At 44.1% G+C, this 14850-nt stretch overlaps 1 protein-coding gene across 2 annotated transcripts in view; it reads right to left on the bottom strand.

Moving 5' to 3' along the window:
• LOC109456327 (serine/threonine-protein phosphatase 4 regulatory subunit 1-like) overlaps nucleotides 1-14850 on the bottom strand; it is a 66094-nt gene that overhangs the window by 31908 nt on the left and 19336 nt on the right. For both annotated transcript variants that reach the window (XM_019748568.3, XM_019748567.3), the window contains exons 4-5: nucleotides 7363-7469; nucleotides 5960-6102 (exon numbers count right to left, since the gene is read on the bottom strand). In XM_019748568.3, the coding sequence (XP_019604127.3) occupies nucleotides 5960-6102; nucleotides 7363-7469 (250 nt within the window). The remainder of the gene's footprint in view (nucleotides 1-5959; nucleotides 6103-7362; nucleotides 7470-14850) is intronic.

The following is a 14850-nucleotide window of genomic DNA, read 5'->3' as shown; positions in this document are numbered from 1 at the left end:
ACAGTGTGCCCAATGGGTGCTGCTCACAGACACCACAGTCTTAGCGGCCAAGAGAGGGAAGTGTGAGGCCGATGCCAGGGCAGAGGTGCCTGCTGAGGCGCTGCAGGGAGCAGCGGGCATGTCCTGCTCATCTGTCCATCCCACTGGCGGGTGGGGACCCAAGAAAGGGGTCTTCAAAACCCAAAAGTAGCTAAGAGTGACAAACAGTGCAAACAGATGAAGCCAAGGGAAAAGAGAAGTCACTGGATAAATCAATTAGGGGAAAAATATCAAAGCAACACCGCAGAACAGTTCAAATGAATGACCGAGAGCCAAGTGTAGACAGAGCGGAAAAACAGGGGAAGGGAAGCAAGCGGCGGAATGGGAAGTGCAGTCTGATGTCATTTAAGTGAGGCTTTAAAGCACCCAAACAAGACACCATCTTATTCAGGGCCACTGACACAGTGGTGTGACTATGCAGCCCTGGGTGGGGCAGGATACACCAAGCTTCCTCCGGAAGGGGCGGGATGGGACGGGAGGAAAATGGGATGGAGGAGGGGCACAGAGCAGCTCTAACTGTATCTGTAACCTTTACATCAAAAGGTTGGAAATAAAATTACACAACGTTTACATTTGTTGAATAAGATCGGTAGGTATGTGGGTGTTTATTACACAGTTCTCTCGGGTGATTAAAATAGTTCACGATATTTTAGACACTGGAACTATTTCTGAAAAAAACAAAACACTGGATTTCACGATGAGACTAACTGAGTGCGTGGCAAGATCGCTGTCAACCTCTCGGGCGCGTCAGCAGCAGCGGTGAGCAGCCGCCCAAGTGGGAGCCCAGCGAGGGGTAGGGCCTGCGGGGCTCCGCTTTCAGGAAGCTTGGCAGAAGGCAAGAGTGGGGTGCACTCAGGGTCAAGGCCAGGGCATGGAAAGACGAGGGAGACTTAGGCATGACTAGAACCTGGAGAGAAAAGCCAGTGACAGAGATTGGAAAAACAAGCAAGCTATGACACAGAAGATGGCACCGAAGAGGGAAATGAAGGCAGCTGCCCTGAAAGGGGGACAGGACGTCCACCCCGAGGCACAAGGTGAGTAGCTCACCACAACTGAAACGTGGAGCTTTGACAGAGGATTCCATTCTACATATCGTTACTGCAAATCTACCAGGTACCAGACTCCATGCTAGGTCAGAGGTAAGTAAAGTAAGACCAGTCCCTACAGTTAGGGGCTCCGAGGCTAGAATGGGAGAGAAACTACCGGTTACAATATCCAGTAGCACCCGGACAATCCTACAACACACAACAGACGGGCCTTGTGGGACCGGGCCCCACCTCCTGCGCTCCTTCTGCAGCTCGGCTGCTCCCCCACACACACGACCACACTTCTCTGCACCTCAGTTCCTCACCTCTAAGACAAGGACGAAGTGACAAGCACGTCCTTAGCTCACTGACCCTGGCACATGCACAATGAGGGCGCCAGAAATGGTAGCTGTCGGCAGCAGCAGCAGTCAAAGGAATAATGTCAGCATCGTGCCCAATGTTGGGCATTTCATACCTGACATGAGTCACTGCATGTTCAGTGGCCATGAAAAGTACTTGACAATGAACAGAGGGACAGGCTGGACTGAGATGCAGGTGGGGCCTGGCACACTCACTCCCATGTGCAAAAACATGTGCGCCTTTGCTGAAGAAAGAATCTTAACTCAACAGGGACCTTCAGGCACTACCAGTGACCCGCACCGTGGGCTTCTGTTACAGGGAGGTGGAGACTGATGGGAGTCAGGGGGCGGGGCATCCGGAAGGAGCACGGAGGTCTGCATCAGCAAAATGAAAGGGACCGGGCAGGATACCCGTGGCTTCAATGGCAGGATGGGGACAGCCCACAAAAAAGTCTGGGCTGTGCCTGAGGGCATTAAAGAGCCTGAAGAACGTTCAGTAAGATGTGACTTCATCATATTTCTGTTTAAAGATGACAGGGATGGAGAAGAGGGCATGCACTTGAGGGGTTATGTATTTATTACGGAAAGAAAGGAGACGTGGCATGGGTCTAACTGAAGGTAGGAAGTCAGAGAAGGATTTCAATGGTCCCCAGGCTATGGCTCTGGGGAACTGAGTAATGCAGATGGTGGTTCCATTCACCGAGATGGGGAGGAGATGGAAAGCTTCTATTTTCCCTGCAAAGTGAAAGGCAAGGTCACCTATTTGGTGCCAGGCAGGGCGAGGTGAAGAGGCTTGATGACAGTAGCAAAGGTCTGAAAGAACTGCCAAGGATGATGTGAAAAGCTGCTGATGAGGGACAAGCAAAGGATTGCCAAGCCGCAGGTCCAGCTGTGACTGGGACCCATCAGTTTGCAGTGGTACCAATTAGTGCAATTAGTGCAGGATGGGACCCTCCCCCCGAGCTCGGCAACCAGAGTGGAGGAAGCAGGCAGGCTGGGGGTTGGTGGGCAGACAGGCGGCCAGAGCACTACCAAAAGGACAAAAAATGGAGGCTAATGGTGGGCACAGGCCTGAAAGGGTGGGAGGAGAGAGGGAGCAGCTGAGGAAGAAGAGGAAGTAAAGGCAGGAGGACAGCGGCAGACGGAACCAGAGGCCTCCAGGGCACGAAGGCTCAGGGCGGTGGGAGAGGAGAGAGGAGGGCAGGCGTGGTGACAGAGTGGGAGTCCATCTTTGGGACTTCACAGGAAAGGCAGTTCTGGAGGCAACAGAGCAGAAAGAGTGACCGCAAGTGCGGGTGGTGGGGTGGCTGTTACAGGGCAGAAGCAGCGAGGCTGCACGTCAGGAGGCCTGCTCTTGGCCCCCGATACAACTCTTCGGCAAACAGACTGAGTCAGGTACCACGCACGAGCCACAGTGCGGCCCCTACCCTCCTGGAATCGAATATATGGCGATGATATATGACAAAGGTCAAGGAGTGTCAAACCCTGACCCAGGATAATCTCATTTTCAAGAACGTATCCAAAGGAACAAGAAAAGCCCACAGAAGAATAAAACTGCATCCTTCGTGATGCTCACTGCATCCATGCTATAAAAAGGTTGAAAAAAATCTACGCATTCAACAAAATTAGGAATGTGAAGATGACGAAGATGGACAGTGTCTGTGACACACAGATGAGCTTTCTGGGGTAGAAAATCTGTCCTACTCATCTCTTTATCCGCAGCACGAAGCACCATGCTTGGCTCACAATGTGCTCTCTAACCTGTCTGAATAAAGGAATGAATGGCAGAAACTGCGTCACATTCTGATTAGACCAACGTGGGGGGAAATGTAAGCACCTTGAGAAGAAAACGCAAAAATAATCAAAATACTAATGTTAGGAGAGTGGAAACAGGATGACTTTTTCCTTATTTGAAAACTACATTTAATCCTGTCACACTGCTTAACACTCAAAGGTGAGCATTTGCTCTTTTAAAAATGCTTGGACCAAGGAAGAAATATAAACCTTAAAATTGTAGAAGTTCTTGAAACTAACAATGATGAAAACTTGGCATACCATAAAAAATTACAAATGTGGTTAGCCTTTGTGGAAATCTACCCCCAAAGAAACTGACACAGGTAGAAATGATGCAGGGCTATTTGTTGCAACAGTTTTAAAGTAGCAACAAAAGTAGAGATAACCCAAACGTCTAGTCTACGTGTGCCCAGTGGAGTCCTATACTGCCAGGAAAAAGGAACGTGGAAGCTATCCTTAGCTTGCTATGGACCGATCTCCACGACACCCGAAGCAGTGGGGAAAGCAAGGGACACGCCATCAGGCATAGTAGCCACCTTGCATCTGGGAAAGGAATGAGGACATACGCATGTGTGCTCACTTATTTGCATGTGTGAGTATTTTGCTAAAGGTAAGAATAAACCAAAACTTAATAAAAATGGTGCCTTAGGTACCCCTAAAAAACCTGTACGGGAGGGAGAGGGAGAGACAGGATAGGATGGGGAAGGAAGTCAGATTTCTCTGAATGTACTGTTTTACAGTTTGCCTGTGAAATCATGTAAAAACAGTTTACATAATTATAAGTCTAAATGAAATCAAAATGTAAAAGCTAACGTAATTCCTAAAAATAAGAAGTAAATGAAAACAAATGAGCCTAACTGCATATTAAGTTGTCAGCTTATCCACAAAGACAAGGTTAATGCAAGTGACTGAACACGCGGTCATGTGGTGACTATGCATCTCTAGGGGGAGGGGGCCTAAAACCAGAAAGAACTGCAAAGAAATCTTAAATTCTCTCCAGTAATTCTGCCATGTAGTTAGTAATAACACTGGCATTTTTATTCTGGACACACACGCACACACACACACACACACACACACACACATGCACGCACATGCATGCGTTAACGCCGCTAAGAAGCAACATTTGTAAACATTGAGTAAAAATACACACATATAATCAAATAAGTAAAAGCCCTATAACCCCAAATTTGAGTTGGAAATACCCGTATATACTCATGAGGAATTTTTACTTTTTTAAGAAAATCAATTGCTCTGTCACTAGAAGCAATGACTAATCTCGCAGCAATGAGGACCCCCAGGACCCACACTCTGAATCCCTGTTATCGTTTCCCTCTTATAGGAGCCAGGACTCCGTGGAGACATGGCCAGTGCCAGGCAGCAGCGAGCCATCAAAGTCTACTGGGTCACGTCAGGATTCAGGAGCCCACTTGAAGGGTTCCCACTGGTCAGGGTTAGGATATTTTGATCGTCAAAAAGAATGATTACCATGGATGAAAACATCTAACAGGTGTAAAATTCACAAGTTCATACTAATACTCAAAATAAACACATTTTTAAAAGCTAATCGGTAACCTCTATAGATTAAGACACCTGGTAAACGAAGGGGGTGAAAAAAGCATTTCTCCTGTCTTCCCTCGACAAACAGATTTTCAGGGCTACCCACAGCTGAGGGGAAGTTCTTCACAGAAGAATCCCAGCTCTGAAGTGAAGAAGGAATGACGGAATGAGAGCATCACGGTTTTGCAGACTCTAACGAAAGCTGGGATCTAGGCAGTGACCGCCATGGCGGCTCCTCGGTTGATGGGAAACGCCGCAACGCACGGACGAGGCTGACCAAACCTGGATTCCGTGGCCACACCGCTTTTTGCTTCCTGATCTGAGGCAGCAGGAAAACGCAACAGCACAGCACCTATGACATCGTCTCACCGTACTCCCAAAAAACCGGAGTGCGACAAAGGCTAACTTCACTTCCGGTTTGTAGGACATACTGAGAATGGAGGACCATCTCAGACGACACTAGGGGACACATGAGCCGGGTCCCAAATGCAGGAAACCCGATAGGACTAACGAGCTCGTTTCCTCAACAAATAAATAGCAGGGGGGGAAAAGGAGGGAGAACTTCAGAAATGAAGGGATTTAAAGGCCCGTCAGCCAAATGCAATGTGTGGACCTTGTGTGTCTTCTGACTGGGAGAGACTATCTGGGAAGAAAGACATTTATGAGAAAACTGGGAAAATTTGAACAATGATTAGATATTAGATGATATTAAGGGACTACTGATCATTCTTACACTTGTGATAATGGTACTGTCATTATGTTTTTAAAGTGTCTATATTTCTTAGAGTACAATACTAAAGGATTCACAGTTGAAATGAGATGGTGTCTGGGAAATGCTTTTACCTAGGTTGGATTTATGTCGGTAAAAGAAATGAAAAGAAGACTGGTCAAACGATAGCTGAAGCTGGGTGAAGAGTACACGGGTATTCATTGGAATATTCTCTCTACTGCTGTGTGTGTATGAAAATTTCCATAATAAAAAGCTGAAGGAAAGAAAAGAACTAGCCCCTGATAATAAGAATGAGCGCTGTCTACCTTCCTACGGGATTGGGGGCACCAGGCACAAATCGACCTTCGGTTCCTGAATCACCGAAATCTAAGCTGTTTTCTGAATTACGAATAGCAGTGAAATAAAACTACAGAGAATGTGCTCCAGAGGTCTGAAAGGTGAGTGTTTCACACCTGATTGTTTGGGTCTGTGAGGTACCTCACCACAATAGGGATGAGATACTCGGAGAGCACCATCGGGAAATCTGATCTGTTTTCCTGTAAAAAAATGGCGATAGGAGGAATCTGTTCCATCAGCTCAGTCCGCACTGTGGGCTCTGCAGCAATAAAAAGCAGAGAAAAAAATTATATAAGAATAAGCCAAGCGTCTTATATAGTACATACTGATAGTTTCTAGCTTTTCTTACTAAAATACTTCATCAAAAAAAATTAGACAAATGCAGTTTAAAAATCATTTCCCATTTAGAGTATTTATGCTACAGACAGGCTTAAAAAGCTAATAAGCTACACAGCAATTTAAAAACATAAAAAGAAGAGAGAATGACGGCTCTATTATAACAAGCCATATATAAACCGAGGAGGGAGCGAGAAGTCTGCGTGCTGGGCCAGAGTCCAAAAGCCATTACAACTAATGGCAGACACGCCAGACCTATGGTTGTGCTTATTTAAATTCCAACCAGAATGTATACATTATAAGTAATTCTTTCATAAATGCACTCCCCCGCAATCCACGCATCCCAATTATTTCTAAGGCAAAGCATTAAACAAAAGAGCGGCTCTAGGGCCAATAGACCGCATTAAATTTAACACAAATATATAATTGCTTCAGCACTGTAAATGGTGACTCATTTATAAAGAGAATCCATTTAAGGACTCAAAACATCCACTTGGGACTTTTTAAAAGTGTTGTGTCATATTCTTATGAATATTTTAAGCTAATAGGGGAGCTATATGGAAGACTTATTTTTTCTATTTTCAGTTAAAATTCTCAAACTCTAAAGCAAGCCTAAGATTTCTGAAACTTTCTGAAGCTGTTCACCAGTCATTATAAATGCGGGGGAAAGGGTCGGGGGTGCAGAGCTGCTGTCAGTACTGGCAACCCCACTACTCACTCATCTTACTCATTTTATTTGGGGGGAGGGGGGAGCAGCTTAGTGTCTGCCCTGCAGCACTGTGCTTTCCTTCCAGGAGAGCAATCATGGAGAGGTAGAAAGAGAAAAGAAAAATCAAGCTCAGTCTACAAAGATCACAGGTGAGGGAAACCAATGACTGGGATTGTTCTAATGCAAAGGACTCCTTTTGATTTGGTATTTCTTAGCAACCAGGACTCTGGCAAAACTCATGGAAAACAAAAGGCCTAACTGCCAGGGCAAAGCGCATTCATAACCATTCGTCATTCTAATCCCCTAAAAATAAGGATCATTTAATGCCAAACAAGACGCCCGCTCTTCGTGACAAAACCCATTTATGGTTAGACATTGCATAAAATGTATTGATTAATAATTTTTTATATTGGCTATCATTGGTTATAGGAAACGCACTAACAACAAGTAAAGGTGTGCACTCCTTGTACAAACCTGCATCTTCTGACAATCTGACCACGATCGCCATCACTGTTAAGAAGTCTTCTTCATCATTCCCGAAGTCCCGGAAGATATCAAGTAGCCCTCTGGCGATAATCTGACTATAGAGACAAGAAATGACCCACACAGTTACATGGGCAACACGGACTGCCGGGTAAGGGCTACAAGCAGGTCGTACAAGCAGGGAGAAAGCAAAGTCAGCGACCTCCATCCAGAGGGAGGAGCGAGCGTCCAGGAACGGCCAAAAGCGACCACTGCAATGGGGTTGACATCCTACAGGCACGGGACTGTATCCTCCAGCCTGGTGGTCACAGGAGGTCGACATTGTCCGCTTGGGATAAGGGAAAACCGTTTGTCCTTTTCTGACTGATTTCCAGGCCTAGATAGATGTGCAGGAGAGGTACATGACAATGGCAAGGAATTAAGTGACCATGAACACAGAAGGAAAGGCCCCAGAGGCATCCAGGGCCATGTCAATCTCAAATGGCCTCTGCCCACTTGATGCCAGCAGCATCCCCTGGCTGCCCCAGCCCCATGATGTGACAACCAAAATTGTCTCCAGACACTGCAAATGTCCCCTGGGGGCAAAATCACCCTGGCTAAGAGCCACCACATTAGAGGAAGCTGGGCAAAAGCTACAAGGGAACGGACCTACTCTACTATCTTTGCAGCTCTTCTGTAAATCTAAAATTATTTCAAAATAAAGTTTAAAGACAAAACAAAACACAGAGTTGTTTTGTTTTGTTTTTGTAAGCCACAAGGAGGTAACATTAAACCCATTAGAAGAAAGATTATAAAAGGAGTACCTAGTGCTGGCAAAAATATAAAGCAACAGGAATGCACAAACATGATCGGTGGGAATCCAAACTGTACAGGTGATACGGAAAGTAATTTGACAGTTTCTCAAAATGTTAAGTATACACTTATCACTAAACCCAACAATTCCCCCTTGGGTATCTACCCAAATGACATGAAAAAGGACGTCCACACAAAATTTGTACACAAATGTTCCTGTCAGCAATCTTGCAATCCCCACAAAATGAAGACAACCCCAGTGTTTGCCCATGGATGCAAAACACAGGCTATCCGCACAATGGCATTCGACTCGGCAATGAACACACTAGGTCCTGGCAGCAACGGGCAAACATTTCAAATGCACTTTGCTTGTAAAAGCAGCCAAACAGAAAAGACTAAATATCACGTGATTTCATTTATACGCGATTCTAAAACAGGCAAAACTTGAGCATTAAAAAACAGATCAGGGGGCCGGCCCGGTGGCTCAGGCGGTTAGAGCTCCGTGCTCCTAACTCCGAAGGCTGCCGGTTCGATTCCTACATGGGCCAGTGGGCTCTCAACCACAAGGTTGCCAGTTCAATTCCTTGAGTCCCGCAAGGGATGGTGGGCTCCGCCCTCTGCAACTAATGATTGAACACGGCACCTTGAGCTGAGCTGCCGCTGAACTCCCGGATGGCTCAGTTGGTTGGAGTGCGTCCTCTCAACCACAAGGTTGCCGGTTTGATTCCCGCAAGGGATGGTGGGCTGTGCCCCATGCAACTAGCAACGGCAACTGGACCTGGAGCTGAGCTGCGCCCCTCACAACTAAGACTGAAAGGACAACAACTTGACTTGGAAAAAAGGCCTGGAAGTACACACTGTTCCCCAATAAAATCTTAAAAAAAAAAAAAGACAGATCAGCGGTTGCCTGGGCCAGCGGTGGGGCGGTGGGGGTGGGGCCGAGAGCAAAGGGCCAGCAGGGAAACAAGGGGGTGATGGGAATGTTCAAACTCAATTATGGGATGGTTTGTGTGATGTATATATTCACCCAAACTCACCTCACTGGAGGCTGTGAGTGGGTGATTTCATGCATGAAAAATGTGCCTCAATAAAGCTGTTCTTTTTTTCCCATCCAGTCTTGTTTCATATTAGTTTCAGGTGTACAGCATAGCTATATGCATCCCTACGTTCGTTGCAGCATTATTTAATACGCAATGGCCAAGATACGGAGGCAGCCTGGGTGTTCATGAATGGATGAATGGATAAAGAGGTGGTACATATATACAACGGAGTATCACTCAGCCATAAAAAAGAATGAAATCTTACCATTTGCAACACCATGAACGGACCTAGAGGGAATGATGCTAAGTGAAATAAGTCAGACAGGGAAAGACAAATACCATATGATTTCACTTATGTGTGGAATCTAAAGAACAAAATAAATGAACAAACAAAACAGCAACAGACTCATAGAAACAGAGAACAAACTGATGGTTGCCAGATGGCAAGGGGTGGATACTGGGTGAAAAAGGTGAAGGGAGTAAGAACTACAATTGGTAGTTATGAAATAGTCACAGGGAGGTAAAGCACGGCATGAGGAGTATAGCGAATACTACTGTAATAACTACGTACAGTGCCAGCTGGGTACTAGACTAATGGGGGGACCACTCCGTAAGGTGTATTAGATGTCTAACCACTACGCTGCACATCGATAACGCTATTTTAAACAAAGACATTGAGGAGGGGAAAAGTCAGTGCGCTCAGCAGTGGCTTGTGGTGGCCTGGAGGCCTCGGTGTGCAAGAACCGGGAGTGGCACTCCAGGAAGTTTCCTCTGAGCCCCTGCCTGCGTCTGTCTGCTCCCCTGAGAGCCTGACGGTCCGAGAACAATACATGTCATTTCTGGCCACGCACCTGGAGAATTAGCGGAAGTCAAAAACCCAACTTGGTTTTCAGGAAAGGCAGACCAGCAATGTGGAATTCAAAGGGGCAGTCTTTTGGCCCAGAATCCTACAGGAAGGAATCCATCAACTCAGGCTTGTTCATAGAGAGACTTACACCACCCCTGGGATGAAAGGTCGCGATCTGGCAGCAAGGGGGTTTGGGAAAGTCGAAACAGACTCTATAAAGTTCCTGATGACATTTCATTGGACCACCTCCATGTCAGCCTCCCCTGGGAAATCAAGCAACTAAGGTCCCCAATCCCCTCACAGGGCCATAGAACAGATAGACAGATCTGCCTCCAGCCTCAAGAGGTCACAAGGGACCTGCCCTCCTAAGGAAAGTGAGGGCCCTGGAGCAGGGACAAATCCACCGCAGTGAGTGCAGATGGGAGAGAGCTGCAGCCTCACATCGGTGCGTTGGCACCAACACTTTGGAAACCCTGCTTCTTTATGCTATGTGACCTGGAGAGGTCAGACTGGACGGGCATCGGCCTGGTCCTTCCCATGTCGGCTATGCCAACGAGATGAACAAGGAGAGGACGAGCACGTGCCTCGGAAAAGGGCTCTGAAGAGTAGGTGAGCTCCCATGGGAAGCTCCTAGCACAGGCCTTGGTGTGTCAGCCTTTGTATGTATTACCACATAAGCCAAGAATTGCCATCAAGACGTCTAGCCAAAGAGGGAGGCTTCAATGAAGCATGAGCTACACTCCCGCGTGCTAGCCACCGTGTCTAAAGGTACCTGCAGATAAGCACTGAGTTAGAAAGATGCTCACGACACATTACAGGAGAAAACAAGGTGGAGAATTTTACCTATAGCATGAGCCCGTTTCTTAACACAAATTATGTGTATGTATATGTGTGCAATACATGTACACATAAACACACTTATATGCACACATTCATTTAGGGCTCAAGTCTGGAAGGATGTACACTGCATTGTTCGTAGTCATTACCAAAGATTGTGGGGGGACTCTCACTAGCTAACACCTAAACTTGCTAAAGTTTCAACAAGCAGGTGTTATTTTTGTGGGTTTTCTAAAATATAAAGAAAGAGGATGGCTCAGCTTTGCATTGTTCCCTGGAAAGGTAACCATGGAAGTAACCCCTCCCGTCTTTGTCCCTTCTCTCCCGCACCCAAACATGCAGTTACAGTCATGAGTGTAGCTCAACTAGCTCTCGACTCAGGGCAAGAAGCTCGGGGCACAGAGACGTGCGAGGCCCAGGCCCTGCCTTGAACGTCCTCCCAGTCCAGGCCCATAAACAGGCAAGGACAGCAATGACGCTGAACAGTGACGAGGTTCTTCAGACAGAAGAGCCAGGGAGGAGCAAGCCGGGAGCTGAGTGTGAGAACGAGCGGGGGCCAGGCGGAGACGAGGAGGGGTGAGGACACCGGGCCCACACGTCGGACCAATCAGACAAGGACCTTAAAATAAGTGTGGTTAATAGGCTGAGGTTCTATTGGAAGAGTTAGACGCGCCGGGACAGCTCAGGGACACGGGAACGCTGTACCGCCTGCCCAATTTTTCTGGAACCTAAAACTGCTCACAAAAACACAGTCTTACTTAGAACAAAAAAAAGGAAAGTGAAATAAAGACTTTGTCAGACAAACAAAAGCTGTGAGCATTCATTGAGAGCAGCCTTGTACTAACAAGAATTGCTAAAGAAAGTTCTTGAGGTAAAAGGATACCTGATGGAAATGGGCATTTTACGAAAAGAAATGAAAAGCACAGAAATGGTAAAAATAATGACAAAAAACATGTTTCTCATTTTAGTTGTTTTGAAAGATAGCTGACTACCTAAAGCAAATGCAGGAACAAGGTATTGCAGAGTTGGTAACATGTGTACAAGCAAAATGTAGGAAAACACTAGCAGAAAAGAAGGGGGAGAGGAAATAAGAGTGCGCGGCTCTGGGTCTCGCACTGTCTGCAAAGTGGTATCATTTTATCTGAACATACATTGTGATAAGTTAAACACGTGTACTATAATCCCTAGAACACCCAGTGATAATTTTTAAAAGAGGTATGACTGATAAGCCAATAGTGGAGGTAAACTGGAATTATATTTTTTAAATTAGTTTTTCTTAAAAAGGCAGGAAAATAGCAAGGAGAGTTGAGGCAAATAGAAAACAAACAGCAAGACGATAGATTTAAACCAAGGCATATCAGGAGTAACATCACATGTAAATGATACAAACATTCAAATTAAAAGGCAGAAATGGTTAAATTAGATTTTAAAAAAAAGAGTAAGACCCAACTATATGCCTTCTACAATAACCACATTTAAAATATGAGACATAGATAGGTTAAAAAAAGAAACGGACAGAAATATACCACACAAACACTAAAGCAAGCTGGAGTGTGTGTATCCCTAGCAAACACAGCAGGCATCAGAAAAAGGAGTATTACTAGGGATAAAGGAGACATTACAATCGGTGATAAAGAAGTCAATTTATTCGGGAAAACAGAACAATACTAAACATGTGCGTACCCAAGAACAGAGCTTCCAAATACACAAAATAAAAACTACTGGAACTGAAAAGAGATATGTCCACAATCATAGCTGCAGATTCCAACATTCTTCTCAGTTAACTGACAGAACATGAATAATACAGAGACCTGAACAATGTTTTCAACCAACTTGCTCTAACTGACACTTATAAAACACTCTACCCCAAAACAGTGGGATTCACATTCTTTTCAGGTACACACGGAATATTCACCAAGTTAGAGCAGATTCTGAGCCATAAAACAAATTTAGGAAGGAGAAATAATACAAAGTACATTCTCTGAAAAAAAAAGACTTAAACTAAGAATCAAGTAACAGAAAGATACCTGGAAAATCCTCAAATATTTGGAAGTTAAACAAAACAATTCTAAATAACTCACTGGTCAAAGGAAAAATTATTATGGATATTAAAAATACTTTATACTGAAAGGTAATGAAAACATGACATATCAGAACTTGAAGATGCAGCTAATATAATACTTAAGTACTTAATAGTACTTAATACCAAACTTACAATGTAAAATGAAGATATTATAAAGGAGAGACCAAAAAAATAGAGGTACGTATCTTTCACAAGTAAGAAAAAGAACAGCAATTAAATTCCCCAAAAAAATCTCCACGGAAGAAAATAATGCCCATTAGAGCAGAAATTACTGAACTAGAAAACAGAGAGTAGAGACTATCAAAGCCAAACTTGATTCTTTGAAATAACTAATAAAATTTGGGCAAGAACTATCCAGGGGAAAAACAGAACAGGCAACAATAACAGGATGTAAAATGGGGTGATACTACAGATTTCACCGACAATAAAAAGAAAATTACCATTTTCCAACACATAATGAAATAACAGATGTAAGCACTGATTATTTGTGACCACCAAAATCATTAGAAGAAAGACTGGTGAGGAATTTTATAAATGCAAGCATTTAACACCTGCCTCAAAAAGTGGGACACCCATATATTGTTTCCTGATGTTTTATAATAAGAAGTACACAAAACAATATATGAAGTATTGTTTAAAAAAAAAAAATTTGACACAGAAGCTAATCAAGTCTCCAAGTGTAATTTTCTGTTTACAGAAAATACAGAAAACAAAGGAACATGTTAAATGACACCAGGAGAATAATGACCACCAAATCCAGAATGTGGAAAATTCTACAAGACTAATGACCCCTTCAACAAATAAATGATGCAGGGGGAAGAGGAGAGGGAAAGTCAATTAGAAATTTAAGATCAAGAGGAAAAAAACTGTAAACAAGAAAAGACTTAAGAGACATCTACCTAATGAAATGTGTGGACCTTACTGGGATATGACTCAAACAAACCAACCATAAAAAGGCATTTTTGAGATAGTCAGGGAAAACTGAACATAGGTTGGTAAAATGGAAGGCATTATTGCTAATTTTGTTGAGTGTGATAATGATACTGCAGTTAGATTTCAGTCTTTCACTGGATAAAATATGTCTCTGATTTCCTTTATAGTACACCAGCATAAAAGCACAAAACTTCTACAGACAAAATGATCATATTTTATTGGGGTATTAAAGAAAACTTAAATAAATGGAAAGATATACCATGCTTATGGATTAGAAATCTAAATGTTGTAAAGAGGGCCATTCTTTCCAAATTGACCTATAAATTCAATGCAAACCCAATCAAACTCCTAACAGGTGTTTTGTCTTATCTTGTTTTATTAGAAACTGATGAGTTGATTTGGAAAATGTATATGAAAATGCAAAGGACCAAGAATAACAAGTCACGTCAGAGAAGAAACACAAGGTGGGAAGTCTTGCTCGGTCAAATATCAAGACCTAATTACAAATCTAAAGTAAACATGACAATGTGGTAGGGGCTTGAGAGGGAGCCAGACCACTGCAGGAGCAGACAGCAAAGGCTGCCGGCCATCAACAGATACCGATTATAACACAGGTGGACCCCAGAGCACTGGGGAAAGAATGTATTGTTGAGAAGTGGAATTGGGACAATTAGAAAAATGAAGCTGGACCCCTCTCTCACACAATGAACCAAAATTAAAAGCAGATAACTTACAGGCCTAAATGTGAAATAAAAACGAAAACTAAAGTCTTTAAGGCAATATAGAAAAATATGTTTATGATTTTGGGGTAGAAGATTTTTATTTTTTTTTAAAGATTTTTATTGGGGAAGGGGAACAGGACTTTATTGGGGAACAGTGTGTACTTCCAGGCCTTTTTTCCAAGTCAAGTTGTTGTCCTTTCAGTCTCAGTTGTGGAGGGTGCAGCT

Source organism: Rhinolophus sinicus, chromosome 13 (assembly GCF_057876585.1).
Source record: "Rhinolophus sinicus isolate RSI-liver-muscle chromosome 13, RSI-T2T, whole genome shotgun sequence".
NCBI classification, from domain to species: domain Eukaryota; kingdom Metazoa; phylum Chordata; class Mammalia; order Chiroptera; family Rhinolophidae; genus Rhinolophus; species Rhinolophus sinicus.
Note: the sequence above shows the minus strand (reverse complement) of the source record. Positions and strands in the feature narration are given on the sequence as shown.